The sequence below is a fragment of the Sus scrofa genome, chromosome 2 (assembly GCF_054392235.1).
Source record: "Sus scrofa isolate SSC_HxYL_T2T_F1_AM1 chromosome 2, Sscrofa_HxYL_maternal_Yorkshire_Landrace_v2.0, whole genome shotgun sequence".
Lineage (NCBI taxonomy): Eukaryota > Metazoa > Chordata > Mammalia > Artiodactyla > Suidae > Sus > Sus scrofa.
In genome coordinates, this window is record NC_139384.1 from 89709277 (window position 1) to 89725583 (window position 16307).

The following is a 16307-nucleotide window of genomic DNA, read 5'->3' on the forward strand; positions in this document are numbered from 1 at the left end:
TTGTCTTTCAGAAATGAAGGCAAGATAAAGACTTTCCCAAACAAACAGAAGATGAGAGAGTTCATTCCTACTAGGCTTGCCTTATGAGAAATGCTGAAAGGAGGCCTTCAAACTGAAACAAAAGGACACTAATTAGTAACATGAAAACGTGAAACTGTATAACACGCTGGTAGATCTAAGTATATTGTCAAATTCAAAATATTCTAATTCTGTATTATGGTGGTGTCTTAACCAGTTAACTCTGTACACGGGTTAAAGAACCAAAGTAGTATAAATAGCTATAGCTACAATAATTTGTACACAATATAAAAGTACTTAAGTTGTAATGTCAGAAAGAAAATAATAAAAAGGCATATGGGAATTCTTGGAGTGGAAGTAACTGTGATATACCACCTTAATAGTATGAAAAATAAAACTCATGTGATTATTTTAATAAAATAAAATCATTTATCAGATTGGGGTTAATATCTAAAATATATAAGGAACTCATACAATTCAAAAGGAAAAGGGTAATCCAAGTAAAATATTGTCAAAGGACCCAAATAGACACTTTTACAAAGAAGACATACAGATGGCCAATAAGCACATGAAAAAAATGCTCAATGTTACTAATCATCAGAGAAATGCAAATCAAAACCACAATGAGAGATCATCTCACATCTGTTAGAATGACTCTCAAAAACATGAGATAAGTTTTGAGGAGGTAGAGAAAGGGGGACCCTTGTGCACTGTTGGTGGGAATGTAAATTGGTTTAGTCACCACGGAAAACAGCATGGATGTTCGTCAAAGAATTAAACATAGAACTACCACATGATCAACAAGTCCGCTCCTGGGAATGGATCCAAAGAGCATGAGAACAGGATACTGAAGTGGTATTTGCACTCTGACGTTTATTACAGCATTACTCACGATGGACATGGAAACAACCCAAATGTCCATCTATGGATGACAAATTGATAAAGACATGGTCCATGTGCACCATGGAATATTATTCAGCCCTTATGAGGAAGGAGATCCTGCTATTGTGACAATATGGCTAAAACTGGAGGATATTATGCTGAGTGAAATAACCTGGAAAGATGAGTACTTGAAGATCTCACTTCTGCGTAGAATCTAAAATAGTCAAACTCATAAAAGTAGAGAGTCAGATGATGATTGCCAGGGGCTGGAGGCAGGAGGTGGTCAAAGGGTATAAAATTTCAGTTATGCAAGATAAATAAATGCTGGAGAGATTTTATACAGCACAGGGCCTGTAACTAACACTCTATTGTGTACTTAAAATTTGCCTAGAGGGTTGATATTCTCTGTAGTGTTCTGACCATAAAAAATGATAATAGCAAAAGCGGTGGGAGGTACTGTGAGAGGTGATGGGTATGTTTATGGCCTTCATGATGGTGATGATTTCATGAGTATACACTCATTCCCAGATTCATTGAGTTGTATGCATTAACCACGTACATCTTACAACATGTCAATCATACCTCAATAAAGTGGTTTTTAACCTGCCCTGGAGTTCCTGTGTTGGCTCAGCCGGTTAAGAACCCGTGAGGATATAGGTTCAATCCCTGGCCTCGCTCAGTGAGTTAAGGATCTGGTGTTGCCTCAAGCTTCGGTGTAGGTTGTAGATGTGACTTGGACCCGATATTGCTGTGGCTGTGGCCTAGGCCTGCAGCTGCAGTTCCATTTTGACCCCTAGCCCAGGAACCTCTATGTGCCACAGGTGCGGCCCTAAAAAACAACCCCCCCCAAAAAAAAACCTGAGTGGGTGATTAGTATACACCCACAAGTATAAGCTAAAGGAAATATATCTGCCAGTTGACCTAGTGGGGACCCCCAGTGTGAGACCATTGGTTGATGGATAATGGACCAAAAAGTCAAAAGTGTGGGAGCTGGATGGGGCAGTGATGGCAGGATGGCTTCAAGGGAAGGTCAGGGTCATGTGCCTGCAGTTGGGGAGATGGCACTTGGGTGGGGTGTCTGAGCCAAGCATTGAAGGGAAGGGGAGTTAGAGTTGACCGGGGGGGAGGGGCAGGGCAGGAACAGGACCTCCATAGTTGAGGGCTTTGTGGGTTCAGGAGCCTGAAGGCCAGGCAGCATGCCCTGGATTGGGAGGACAGGGCTGTTTCAGCGACTGGTGTGAGGTGTGTGTGCTGGAGGCAGAGGTTGTGGCAGGCTGAGAGCCTTGGACGCTAGAGTCCAGAGCAGCCTGGTGGGGACGGGGGCCCATGAAGGGCTTTGCAGCATGGTAAGGCCATAGCCAGTTTGGAGGGGAGGCGGCCGTTCATTGGCTATGGGGTCTGGGCTGGTGAGTGTTCTGGATAGGCCGTGGGGACTGTGGCCAGCTCCAGGGGTGCCTGCTCCATTCATGGGGTCCACTGCTGGGCGGCGGGCATGGTGGTCAGAACCTGCATTTTGCAAGGGAAGGTGGATTTCCATTTTCGGAACATGAAATCTCATCCTTCTGAGTGTTGCGTTCAGAACTCTGAAAATACTGATTGGGTCTAACTGAACATCGCTACAGCAGATTCATTCCCCTGGCTGACAGTTTTGGCCTTTGCCTTGGACTTTGGGCTCTTGGGGCTGGGGGGGTGAGGAGAGGATGACCCAGGCAAGAACCCCTTCCTCAGACAGAGTTCACCACTGCCCCCTGGTTCTGGCTCTGGTGGCAGGAAGTGGAGGTTCTGGAATGATGAGGCCTCTAGGGCCACCTGTTCGTGCCCTCCCCATGCTGGGGTTCAAGTCTGGCACCCAGCTGGAGGTCTGGGCAGGGTTCCCTGGGTCCTGCTCAGCCAGGTGGGCGGTCCTGCCCTCTGGGACCCTCCTTGCTGCTTCCCTGCCTTGGGTCTGCTGTGTGCTGGGAATTTGAACCATCTCCTCTTCACCCTGCAGGCTGGCCTGATCCGTATGGACGAGGAGGAGTTCTTCATTGAGCCCCTGGAGAAAGGGCTGGCGGAGAAGGAGGCCGAGCAGGGCCGCGTGCATGTGGTGTATCGCCGGCCGCCCACCTCCAGACCCCCTCCTCTGGGGGGACCACAGGCCCTGGACACAGGTAAGGCTGCTGCAGCAGGGAGGATAATTGCATGGCGAACCCTGAATGTCCCCCCTGGGGACATTTCTATAGGCCTGATCCTAGGCCAAGGCTGAGACCCGCCCTTGCTGACAACATAGCACAGTGGGTTTGCTGGGATCCTGCGGTGGGGACCTCTGCTCTGGGCGCATGTGGGCCATAGCCTGTAGGTCTGAGATCTCTACAGCAGGCAATAAGAGCTGCCTGAGGGCCTTACCTTCTGCTGCTCTAGGGCCGGCAAGTGTCGGGGAGCAGGGGAGGCGCGCTCCAGCCTCAATCCTGAGCCCATTGTCTCCAAGCCCCCGCCTCCCCCAACAGCCTCTTTCCCCTGCGTCTGCACTGCGCTTTCCCTGCAGTGGTGACCGCCTCTCCCTGGCTGCTCACAGAGAAAGACCCTTTGGCCCCATTCTGACAGACAGATGGGCACCACTCCCTCTGGGAAACAGCCAGATGTGGGAGGGGAGGAGAGGGCTCCATCAAGCCCCTGAAGATGCTCCCAGCAGCCTCGGCAGCCTGTGCACAGACTCAGTTGGTTTCATCTTTTCAACTTTGAACCAGGGCCCAGGAGTTTGGAAGGAGCTGCCAGGCAGGCAGTGCAACCTCCCAGAGCCCCCCAGGGGGTCAGACCCGCCCTCAGCCCCAGCCTCCCTAGAGTCCTCAGGATCTCAGTCCCGGTTGCAGTGAGGCCAGCTCAAGGTCTGGCCATGGTCCAGGCTGGCCTCACGGTGCCCAGGCTCCATGCCTGGCTCTTACGAGGAAGGCTCAGCCCTCAGTTTCTGGTTCTGGATCCCTGGCTTTGCTCAGCCACGGCAGGTGGCAGCAGGCAGGGCACAGAGGCCTGGGTCTTGACTCCGGCTCATCTGCATGTTTACAGGGAGCCCAGCTGTGCTGTGATTAGCCAAGACACCCCCTTGGCCCCAGGCAGCCTGGGCTCATTTATTTTAGGTCTCCCTGAGTTTCCAGCTGACAGATAAATTGGGTGCAGCCTGGCAGGGCACCATTCTAATTTCAAGGAATGGTGTCAGGTACCTTCACAAAGGAATTGTTCCATCAGGAAGCCCAGGGCTCTCTAGAGCCGATCAATATTTCTGGCTGCCCCGTCTTCCCAGGTGATGAATCACAGTCCTTCTGGGCTGCCGAGCACCAGTGGGAGGGGAGGAGGAGTGCAGGCTCTGCCCGTCCCGCCTTCCCCAGCTTCACCGTCTCCTGCTCCTGCCCTCGAGCTTTTCTGCATGGGGAGGAACGGAGAGAGTAACCCCATCGGTTGAGGGCAGGAGTGAAAATGGGGCCAGGGACGTGCCCCAGACCAGGGATCTGGGCCCTGACGTTGCTCCTGGCTGGCTGTCTGCCCTTGGGCAAGTTTAAGTCTCTGGCCTCTGCCTTCTCACCTGTCAGAGGGAAGGGAAATACCTATGCCGGAGTTCCTGTGGTGGCTCAGCAGGTTAAGGATCTGGCATTGTCTCTGAGAGGATGTGGGTGTGATCCCTGGCCTCGCTCAATGGGTTAAGGATACGGTGTTGCCACAAGCTGCAGTGAAGATCGCAGGTGTGGCTCAGATCTGGCGTTGCTGTGGCTGTCGTGTATGTTGGCAGCTGCAGCTCTGATTCGACCCCTAGCCTGGGGACCTCCATATGCTGCAGGTGCGGCCCTAAAAAGACAGAGAGAAAGAAATAGAAATGCCCGTGCCCTAGAGAGCTGAAGGCCTGGTCACTTTGGGCTTGGTGCTTCTGGGCTGGCCTCTACTGGAAGATTCAAGGGGATCCCCCTGGGGACCTCACTCGGGTGAAGATGGAGCTTGCACTGTGAGACTCCAGGTACCCTGGGCCATGCTGCCAATCCCAGATTCCTCATGGTACCTGCTTCCTGAACACGGCAGTGCTCCCCTATGGCCGGGCCGGCCAGGCCTTCCTTTCTGTTGGTCTTTTGGCATCTTCTTTTGAATCCTGCCCCCCACCCCCTCATCGGCCTCTCTTTGGTGAGAGCTTGGAACTCAGAACACAGGAAAACATTTCACACTCAGAATAAGTCCAGAAACCATTGACCTTAGAAGATTCTGGAGAAGGCCAGCTGCCAGGATCTGGGGCTGAGGCTACACTGAAATGGGGGAGTAGAAGCCGGTCCCCGGCTGCATGCCAGGCCTCGTTCCCAGGCTGGGATGTGTGGGCTCAGGGCTGCGGACTGAGGGCAATAGGTCTAGGCCACAGGCCCAGAGTCTGGCGCCGAGCCTCCTTTCTTGACATCCCTGCCCAGTGTCAGCATGACCCTGTGTCGGTGACTCGTCCACAGAGAGCACGTTTCTCCCCTCGTGGGCCTGGTTATTCCCGCTGGGCCCAGGGCTCAGGCCCACTCACTGGCTGGAGGCGGTCCAGACACATTGTATGCTGGGGCTGCTCTGCGGGCCTGTGGGGACCTCAGAGGGCCCTGCTCTCCGTCAGCCCCAGGCCTCATCAGGGCCCGCAGTGGCAGCTGGGAGGTGTGTAAAAGCAGCATCTTGGGCTGGGCGTGTTTGCTCCGTGCTCGCTCCTGCAAGAGGATCCAGTCTCTGGCGCAGAACACCAGGTCCTCTGCGCAAAAGGCTTTCAATGTGTGTGTGTTTGGGGGGGGCAGGGGGGTACAAGCTAGGGGACCCTAGGGGACACTTTCCTCTGGTGAATTCTGATGGGAACCCTGATATAGTATCAGTGTGGGTCCAACCAGAGCAGGCAGGGTGCTGACTGAAGCTTCGTCCTGTCCCCGCATCGCAACAGAGGCAGGTTTGAAAGGCCCTGGCTGTTTATGGATGGACAGCGGATATAATGGGCCCTCTGACAAGGAGGAAGGGGCATTATCCTTCCCGGGCTTCCTGGTCTGGGAGCTTGGCATCTGGCTGGGTGTGGGTGTGAGAATAGGGTTGGGGTGCCCGCAGGGGTTGGTGTGGGGGTGGGAGTGAGTACGGGGGTGTGGGGGTGCCAGGGAGGAGGTTGCTGGGGTGGGGTGGCGTGCCTATGGGCTGTCCCATGCATATTCTCTGGGGCAGCGATGCACCTTGCTGTTGTCCTGCTTCCCTGAGCAGCTAATAGACTTCCTGGAGGGATCACTGGGCTCATGGAGCCACGGAGCATCATTGTCACTAACGGTCTCCATCGTCTGAGGTCAGCTGCTGGGTTCCAGGCTGCCTGGGGACATGGATGGAAAATGAAGGTTTTAGCAAGTCTTCTAGGACTCAGGTTAGGGGTGGGGGGTGGGCACAGGGCAGCTTAGCATGGAACGGTGTCACCCTGGGGCCCTGGGGGAGGGTATTGGGGTGGGCAAGGGACTGAGGGAGGTGAGGGTGACTTTCCCCACTCACTAGCCTTGCAGGTATGGCAGAAGCATCTCTGCTTGGCTCTGCTGGCCCTGGGAACCTGGCTGGGCCAGGAGAGCGGAGCTCCAAGGCCAGGGTGCCAGGGTGGCCTTTTGGAGCAAGGTGGTTCAGGCATCTCCAGGCTTCCTCTGGGCTGGATCTTTCTCAGCACCCTGAGCCCGCTCTCAGCCCTCCCCCAGAGCCAGCCCCATGCCCGGGGCAATATGTTGGGAGCTGTGCCAGGTAACATCAGCCCCTCTGGTGTTTGCACGTGAGTGGGTGCTTGCACGTTGTGTTTGCGTTTGCACACAAGCATGGACAGAGCCTCACTCTGAGTTCTGGGCTCCTGCCTGAGCCCTGTCCTGGCTGCCATCTGTCTACCTTGTCTGGGGTTGCTGAGGGGAAGCCAAGGCCAGCGTGGGCGGGATGAGGAGCCCCGGTCTAGCTCAGAAGCCCTGCTCAGAGCTTGCGCTGGGTGAGCCTGGCATGTCACGTGCCTCCGAGTCTCAGGCTGCTGTGATGCATTACCACCAACCGTATGGCTTAAAGCAACAGCAGTTCATTCTCTTGTAGTTCTGGAGGGTGACAGTCTGAAATCAGTGTCACTGGGCTGAAATCAAGGCTTTGGCGGGGCTATGTTCCTTCTGGAGGCTCTAGGGGAATCTGTCACTTGTCTCTCCCAGTTTCTGGTGGCTTCCAGCATTGCTTGACCTGAGGCCGCATCACTTCAGTCTCCGCCTTCATGTCACCTCCTCCTCTTCTGTGTGGTCAGCCTCCCTCTGCCTCCCTCTCATAAGGGTGCATGGGATTGAGTTTGAGGTTCACCCAGATAATCCAGGATGATCGCCACAGCTCAAGATCCGTCATCTAATCACATCTACAAAGTCCTGTTTTGCCAAATAAGATTCACAGGTTCCAGGGATCAGGACCGGGTGTCTTTGGGGGCCCCCATTGAGTCTATACAGGAAGTGATGCAGGGATCTTTCCCACCCAGTGGGGACCTTCCCAGAACCCCAACTTTAGCTCCCCTTGGGTCAAGTGCTGGGCATGTGGTCTCTGTGTCAGGCGCATGGTGCCATTTGTAGGAAGTCCTGCCATTAAGACAAGGGCTGCAAACTCAGAAGCCTGCAGGGCCTGGCAGGCAGAGCCAGTGAACACAGTGGCAGAGTATAAGAGAAAGAATTACAGAGTTCCTGTTGTGGCTCATGGTAACAAACCTAACTAGTATCCATGAGGATGCAGGTTCGTCCCCTGGCCTTGCTCAGTGGGTTAAGGATAGAGCATAGTCACGAGCTGCGGTGTAGGCTGCAGATGCAGCTCGGATCCAGTGTTGCTGTGGCTGCAGTGTAGGCTGGCAGCTGCAGCTCCCATTCGACCCCGAGCCTGGGAACCTCCAAATGCCACAGGTGCAGCCCTAAAAAGAAAAATAAAATATTTAAAAATTTAAAAAAGAAAAAGAATTATACCCACCTTTGACCTGCCTTTAACTTTCCTGCTTTTGATATGAACAGGGGCACAATGACTATGTCTCTGCTTAAAGTGGAAACAGCAGCATGAGTGCAGGGGCACACAGCGTCTGACCCTGGCCTCGCTGTGGTTACAGGACAGACAGGAACCCTGATCCACAGGGGCAGCCCCTCCTCAGTGACTCTGATGGAGACCTGGTGGGAGTGTGGGCCTGGGATGGCCCGTCTTTCTACTGTCAAGAAAATCTGGACATCAGAACTTTTATGTGAACTCTCCTGAGTTTAAAGTGTTGTTTCAAATTTCTGAAATGTGCCATACCGGCCCCAGAAAACACAATCCCCATTGGCCACCCGTGCTCTGTGAGATGCAGAGGCGAAGTATCCTTTGCCGCCCCCCTCCCCAGGTCCCCTGTAGTTCCTGGGGAAGGGCTTTGGCACATAGGAGGGGCTGTGAGTTCCTGCTAGGCAGTGGTTCTGTCCCTCGTCCCTCGAGCTGCTGGGCTGCGGTGCCTCCCGCCCCGCCTTGCACTGAAGGAAGAGAAGTCAGACAGCTCAGTGCCTGTGACCTTGGCTGCCTCTTCCTCGGAAACGGCCAGTGCCAAGCCTCTGCTCGCTGCTGTCAGGCTGCGGCGTCCTCCCTGGCGGGCAGAGGAGGCACGCTGCCCTGGGGAGCGCTCTGCCCTGCTGCTGCCAAGGGAAGCCTGTGAGGAGAGAGAGGACGGGGTGCCAGGGCTGCGTGGCTCTTCCACGTGGCCAAGCATGGCCGGCCGGCACCGTCTCCACCCGGTGGCCGATGGCCCTTCCTCCCCTCCTGACCTGCTGGTGTCTCTGCCCCGTCCCGCTGCCTTGAGCCGTGTCATTTTCCAGGCTGCTGAGGAGCCAGGAGGGAAGCACGTGGCAGGCACTCGGGGCTCTGGAAGGCCGGACTGATAGCAGCTGCTGACCGCGATGTTCTAGAGCCGCATCCTGTGTGGCAGGCAGTGGGCGGGCAGGGCAGGGGCCTGCAGATAGCTCTGCGTTTTAGCCAGCCAGCTCTGGTCCAGACTGGAGGCAAGGAGGCCAGCAAGGAGGCCAGAGAAATGTGCAGGGAGAGTGTGGCCCTTTTAGGACCGACCACAGGTGGGAGACGGGCGAGGCTCCGCGTCATGGTGGGTAGACCCCCATGCCTACCCTGGTGACCCAGTGGGTGTGAGTCACAAGGGAAAGGCCCAGCCATGGGTGAGGCCTGGTGGGGAGTGAGGGGTGGATAACAGGGCAGGGGATATGGAAGCCAGCCAGACTGGGGAGGCTCACTGCGCTGTGGCGATTGATGTCTGACTTGGTGTCCTTTGCCACTGTAACAAGTTACCACAGACTTGGGGGCCCACAACAACACAGATTTATCCTCGTACAGTTCTGGAGGTCAGAAGTCCAAAATGGGTTTTAAGGGGCTAAGATCAAGGTGTCAGCAGGGCTGATTCCCTCTGGGGGCTCGAGAGAGGAATCTGTTCCTTGCCTCTCCCAGCTTCTGGTGGCTGCCCGCATTCCTTGATGTGTGGCAGCATCACTCCAGTCTCTGCTTTGTGGTCACTGTGACTTTTCTTTCTCTGTAGTTAGATTTCTCTCTCTCCCCTCTCTCTCTCTCTTTTTTTTTTTTTTTTTTTTTTTTTTTGTTATTTTTATTTATTTATTTTTTGGCTGCGCCTGCAGCATGCAGAAGTTCCCGGCATGGAGACTGAACTCATGCCACAGCAGTGACAACCCCAGATCCTTAACTGCTAGGCCACCAGGGAACTCTGTCTCTCTCTTATTGGGCATTTGTGATTATCATTTGGATAATCCAGGAGAACCTTCTCATTTCAGAACCCTTAACTGAATCCCATCTGCAAAATCTCTTTAGCCATAAAAGGCTATACTCACGGGTTCTGGGGATTGGGATGTGACATCCTGAGGGCCATGATTCAGCCTATATGATATCAAAGTGTTGAAGCCTGAGATCATGGTGGAAATGGGAGAGAGGCTCTTGGCAGGCTTCGTACCCTGGGAGCCCCAGACCTGGCCAGTGTCCAAGTGCTGGGGCCTCCGTCTGTGTCCCCAACCCAGGCACTTCCTGAGCCAATTGCTGAAGCCTGGGGCCTGGCCTGACAGTCTCAGGTGGTGACCCAGTGGCTCTCCCACTGAACTTAGCCTGTGCCCTGACCAGCCGCTGTTGCCAGCTCACTGAATTGCAGCTAAAAGTCTGGTCATCTTGGTGCTTGATGCCCAGGGGCCCTCTCAGTTCCTCCTCTTGGTTCCACCCCTGGGCTGTGCCTGCCGCTTGGGGACCCAAGGAAACCAAGGGAGAAGCACTGATTGTGAAACCCGAGGCCGCTGGCCCAGATCCGGGAGGCGTGTTTCAGAGCTGAGCGCATCCTTGGCAGAGGCCTTGGTGCTCCCGCTACTCTGCGGCCGGCCCCCTGGACAGCTGTTGGAGATGCCAGTGCGGTGATGTGGCCTTATGCCGGGGGAGGTGGGCGGGGCCTGTGCTGGGACAGCCCAGGCAGCACAGTCTCCCAGGCCTGGTGTTGTCTGGGGTCAGACTTAGGAGGCCACTCCAGAGCTGTCGGCTGAGCTGGGGGCTTTTTGCCTGGAGTCTGCAGCTCGAAGGCCCTGCCTGGTGGTCTGTGAAGACAGAGTGATGCCTGCAGCCAGGCAAGGGCTCGGGCCCACATCATCCTGCAGCAGAGACCTGCCCGGCGTGACCCCCACTTTTCCTGCTGCCCTGATGGTCTGTGACTGGCACTCGGCCTGGCTGGCGTGGACAACCCACAAGCTCAGCTCTTCCCCTTAGACATAAATTAATGATCCCTGGGTCTCTGGCCTGCCCTCCCCTTCCTCCCTCCTCCTGTGTTTGTGTGGGATCTGGTTCAGGATGGAGCTGGCCCAGGAAGGACCTGGCTCTTTGCTGGAGCACCATTAACAGAAGACGAATGTGACCAGGGATGGCGATCTTGGCCTTGGCCTGGCTGTGGCCTCAGGTGCAGGGGCCGGTTCTCAGAGGAGCCACCTCAGCACATCAGCAGCTGCTCCCGGCATGGAGGCTGGGGGCAGTTTGGCATCGGGGTCAAGTGTACCTGCCTTGGCAGCATACCCAGCCCCATCAGGTCTTGGTTTCCTCTGAAATGGCATAATGTCGCAGGGGCTGCTAATCCTCGTCCCATCCTTGGCATGGTGCCTGCTCCCTGCTTGTTGTGACACGTGCTTAAGATCCCGGGCTGTTTGTCTCCCGCCCTGAGGTCCTCTCTGCCCTGGCTGCCCCTTGTGGGAGGTCCTTTCTTTCCCAGACAAAATTAACTGACTATCTTTCTTTCCTGCCTTTGGTGTGTGGAGCAAATGTCCCCCAAAGAGCTTGCTGTTGGCACACAGTAACCACGCCTGGCTTCCAGATAACACGTGGTCTCAGGAGCGAAGCTGGGCTTTGCTCTGGGTGCGTCTGGAGTTGCATTAGCAAGAATGGTGTGCCTGCTTGTCGCATCAGTCATGGGCTCCACAAGCCTGCTCTTTGCAGGTCCCCAGCACAGAGGGACGTGATGTTACCAGGGGCGACTTTACACATCTGTGGCATTTGTGCTTCGGAGGTGTCAGCCAGCCTCCCAGGGGCGGGAGCAGCTGGGCCCTGAACATCGCTTGGGACTCAGACAAGGCTCCCTCCACACCCGCGGTACCCCCTTGGGACAGTTATAAAAGAAATGTGGGCTTCCTACATGCTGCATCTGTATGATGGGGGACGGAGGGATAGGTGTCCCACGGCAGGTTCCTCTGATCTCGGAGAGACAGCAGTGAGCGATGGCTTGAAGCAAGATCTTAATTCCCTGCTCAGGAATTGAACCTGGGCAGCCTGGAGGAAAACCAGGAATCCTAGCCGCTAGACTCCCAGGGGCTAGACGCTAAAAGCAGAATTGCCCTGATTCTCGCCCCCAACCACCCCGTTGAAAGCAAGAATGTTTTAAGGAGGCGAAAACTGTAATAAACAGATATAATGTTTATTATTTTGGACACAGGGAAGCAGTTTAGAAACCAAACAGCACACTCAGAGAAATGGGGCACCCCCGCCAGTGGGGAGCATGCCAGAGGAGTGATTTAAGTCACTTACACAGGGGTGTTTCGTCCCTGTCTTTATTTTCCTTCGGCCAATTGCCTTGGTTTATTTCTCATACCTGACCAGACCCAAGGCTTTCCCAGATATGCGTGGACACCTTTGGCCAAGAGGGATTCCAGAGCGAGGGCCTATGAGAAGGTTACCAGGACTTATGGCCTGGTGCGCCCTCCCTTTCTGACCCTGTGGGGTCTTCCTGCACCTGTGCAGTCGGGGTCTCCCTGACCCCCGAGGATGGGAAGTTTGTGATCTCTTGATCTTTCATCCTAGCAGGGCTTGGCTCCCCTCTGCCCCAGTCATTATCATTGTTCAAAGTGTCCACAGAATGCAAAGTCCAGTTATTTACCTCATTCCTATTGTGATTTCTACCTTGAAGTAGAAACAGGTGGCTGGTGGTAATGTCTATCCTGGATCCTACCTGTCTCCTGGCACAAAAAGTATAAACAGGGGAGTTGCCGTTGTAGCACAGTAGAAATGAATCTGACTGGTATCCATGAGGACGCAGGTTCAATTCCTGACCCTGCTTAGTGGCTCAGTGGGTTAAGGACCCGGTGTTGCCATGAGCCATGGTATAGGTTGCAGTTGTGGCTTGGATTCCGTGTTGCTGCGGCTGTGGTGTAGGCTGGCAGCTGTAGCTCCGATTCAACCCCTGGCATGGGAGCTTCCATATGCCGCAGGTGCAGCCCTAAAAAAGCAAGAAAAGAAAGTATAAACAGGAGGCTACTTGTAAATGTCTAGCCTGGAACCCATCTATCTCCTGCCTCACCTGGACAGAGGCCTCTTGCTGAAGCAGAGGGGCCTGTTGACAGGTGAGGGGTACTGGGTCCCAGCATCAGGGGGACATAGCGGAGACAGCTCTAGGTGCCTATTAGAGGGGAGAGAAGCCCCTTCCCAAGAAGCAGTGAGGCTGAGCATAGCTCAGAAGCTGGGTTCGGGCCTGAGGTCCAAACTCTGCCATTTTGTACCAGCTGGAGGGCTCTGACCGAGGCCTGCATCCCCTCAGAATTCTCCGCAGGTCGGCAAACACTCCAGCCAGCTCCAAGCCTGAAGTGTTTAATATAAAAATTTCCAATTTCCCTTGACCCATTTCTCTTCCAAACTAATACCAAGCAGTGCTGTGCACTCGGCCCTGAAGGCACCCTGAGCTGGGAAAGGTCACACAATGAGACGGAAGTGTTGGCGTCTGGCTCCCTCGCTCTCCCGCTCAGGTGGGATTTTCCTCTCCCTCAGCCTGGCCCCCTCTCATGCACACACACATACTTGCTTGCACATGTGTTTGGAACCTGGGCGGGATTCCTGAGTTGGGGATGTTTTCCCCAGAGCTCTTGACCTGGCTCCACTGGCCTGAGCTCCGTCCCAAGGTGTGGGCTCTACCCTGACCTGGAGCAAGGCCTCAGGGGATGTGACTGGCGCTGATGGGAGGACCCGGCGGCAGAGTCCAGCTGGGGAATCTTTCTAGGAGGGATGAAGGCGCAAACTTGGGGTGAGGTCAGAGCTCGGGTGAGAGCTTGCGGGACAGCACAGGAATGGGGGGCATCCGGGGCCAAGGCCTGGTGGAGGAGGTAGCCTGGGAGCTGGGCCTGCAGGGGAAGGAGGATGGGGCTGATCTGGGCTGGAAGGGACCGGGCGCCCAGTGATGTTCCCAGTCACAGGGGAGTGATGAGCATAGCAGCTGTATTTGATGGGACCCTGAGGCTCAGAGCAGGCACCTGGCCCGCTGCCGCACGTTTGTTCTCCTTCCCTCATTCGTTCATGCATTCAGTACGTTCTTACCGTGTGTCCTCCTGTGTCTGGGGCTGGATTGGTGCCGGGGGTATGTTGGGGATTGAACCAGATGAAGTCCCGGCTCTTGTGAAGATCAGTGGCCGGCAGGAAAGACACAATGAATCAGTGCCGCAGAGAGCGTTAAGGTCATGAACAAAGCAAAATCTGGGACAGCGTAGATGGAGTCGGGGGGCGGGGGGGTAGGGGGGAGTCTCCTGATCAGAGACGAGATGCACCTGGCTGGTGGGAAGACCCTCCCTGGGAGACTGTTCCAGACAGAGGGGACAGCAGATGCAGAGACACTTGGCACTTGCTGAGGTGGAAGTCACCCCCATGTGACCAAGGGGCAGAAAGCAGGTCATGTGCCTGGAGCCAAGGAAGTAATGGAGGTGGAGGGGACTGAGTTGTGTTGAGTCTTGCAGCAAGGCCAGGTCTGAGTCTCCAAGCAGTGGGAAGCTTTTGCGGGGCTCTCGGTGGGGAGAGTGGCTGCAGGTGCAGGGAGGTCCATGGGGGACCCTGGGTGGTCCTGGTGGCCAATGACAGATGGCCAGGTGGATGCGTTCAGAAAGCCTTTGGAGGTAGGACTCACTACACGTGGGTGTGACAGAAGGATCCAGGATGGCTCCTGGCTTTAGAAAGGCCTGAGCCACTGGGAGGATGGTGGGTGGTTGCGACACAGCCTGAGATGGGGATGCTGGGGGAGGAGAGGCAGGTCAGGTGACCCGGTCCTCTGACTTCAGAGCTGCGCCCCTTCCCCTGTTCCTTGCTGCCCTGACTCAGAGGAAGGGATTTCCCAGGAGAGATGGTGCTGGCCACGGGCCAAGGCCATTTGGATTTCGGACTCTTGTTGGGGGACAGGGACCCAGACTTGACCCCACAGGTGGCCAGGCTCTGCACTATGCTCACAGCGCCTCTTGTCCTGGGAGGCAGAGGCCCTGCTCTATAAGACGGGGTGGCCGGGCACTTCGTAAGGTGGCAGGTCCCTTGGATGTGCATGCGTCCTGGCCTCTGTAGCAGACCAGGTCCTCCTTCCCCAGCCTGCCACTTTGGAGAGGGGGCCTGAAGCTGCTGGGATAGATGGAAGCTTTGTGAGAACGTGCACGGTGGGCTGTGTGCCTGCTTCTCAGACCTTCCAGGCAGAGGTTTGGGGTCCACCCAGTCGGCTGGAGGCAGCGCTGACCAGCTGCTCACACAGCTGCTGCCGGGATGGCGGTAACGCCCTACCCTTGTGCAGCCTCTCTTGGAGTTTGGGTTTGAGGACCTCCTGGCAGGGGGCCTCGGTCCTTCTCCTCTGAATGGATGCCTGCGGCATACCCTGCAGGGTATGGCCTAAGCCAGCCTTGGCACCCTTGAGCCGTGGCTCTTAAGCAGCCATCAGGGAGTTCTTGCTCTGGGACCCAAATAATTATGGAATCCAAGCTCATGACAGACTCACAACTCAGGCAAAGCAGGACGGGTTTCCAACCGCAGCTCCCAGTATCTCCATGTTCTCACCAGCACAGGGGCTCTGTCGGCGGGTATTTTGCAGATCCAGCGGCGAAGCAGCGCTGCCTTTTGCTTTAATTGGTGCTGCTCTGAGGGCCGGCAAGGCCGAGCAATCTCTCCGAGTTTGATTACTTTGTACGTCTCATCTTCCTGTTTAAGTCCTTTGCCTGTTCGTCTCCTGGGGTCTTTTATATTGGGATAAGCCCTTTATCTGCTTTAGATATCGACTTTCTGTCATGTTTGATACAAGCCTTTTCCCCAGGCTGTAGTTCCCCTTTCCTTTTCAGTTTTGTTCATTTTTGTTGCACAAAAGCTGGTCTTTCCATGGCCCCGTCTGTGGGTGATTCTTTTCCTGCCCCTGGAGCTGTCGGTGCTTTGGGCGCATGCGTCTTGATCGAGGATCTGTGTGAGGATGGGCGCCCTGCATCTGTGGGTCAATTAATCATCTCCCAGGCAGAGAACCGGGCCCAGGAGTACAGCTGTCTGAGCAACAGTGAAAGTACCAGGTAGAGGAGAAGTAGCATCGGTGAGCTCACCTGTGCAGGTAGCATGAGAGCGCTGCAGGTTCATCATCTTATGGGTTCTTGTAATGACTCCCTGGGCTTGGTTAGTGCCATCACTGTGCCCTCTTTACAGACTGAGGTGCCAGCGGTCAGAGCTCATGAGATGTAGAGTCATGGAGTTCTCGTTGTGGTTCAGTGGTTAACAAATCCAACTAGTATCCATGAGGATGCGGGTTCAATCCCTGGGTTGCTCAATGAGTTAAGGATCCGGTGTTGTAGGCAGCAGCTACAGCTCAGATTCAGCCCCTAGCCTGGGAACCTCCATATGCCAAGAATGCAGCCCTAAAAAGACCAAAAAAAAAAAAAAAGTTGTAGAGTCACCACTGAAGCCAGGCTGTCAACCCTGGCGTGGGGCAGGGAGGAACAGGCTGGGACTCAGGGCTGCCTGGCCCCCTGTGCTCGTCCACCCCTGGAGCTGGGGCCGCATCTGAAGGCTGACCATCCTTGGGACACCTGGGGCCTTCAGAGCATCCAGGTTCTGCCTACTGGATGCAGAAACTGAGGCCCAGTGAGAATGAATCAGAA

At 55.2% G+C, this 16307-nt stretch overlaps 1 protein-coding gene across 4 annotated transcripts in view; it reads left to right on the forward strand.

The window, feature by feature from the left end:
* The window catches only part of ADAMTS2 (ADAM metallopeptidase with thrombospondin type 1 motif 2), a 223945-nt gene that overhangs the window by 77727 nt on the left and 129911 nt on the right, over positions 1 to 16307 (forward strand). For all 4 annotated transcript variants that reach the window (XR_014837944.1, XM_021084334.2, XM_085013617.1 and 1 more), the window contains one exon: positions 2891 to 3050. Coding sequence is in view for 3 of the 4 variants with exons in the window: in XM_021084334.2 (XP_020939993.1) it covers positions 2891 to 3050 (160 nt within the window). In the remaining variant the exon portion in view is untranslated. The remainder of the gene's footprint in view (positions 1 to 2890; positions 3051 to 16307) is intronic.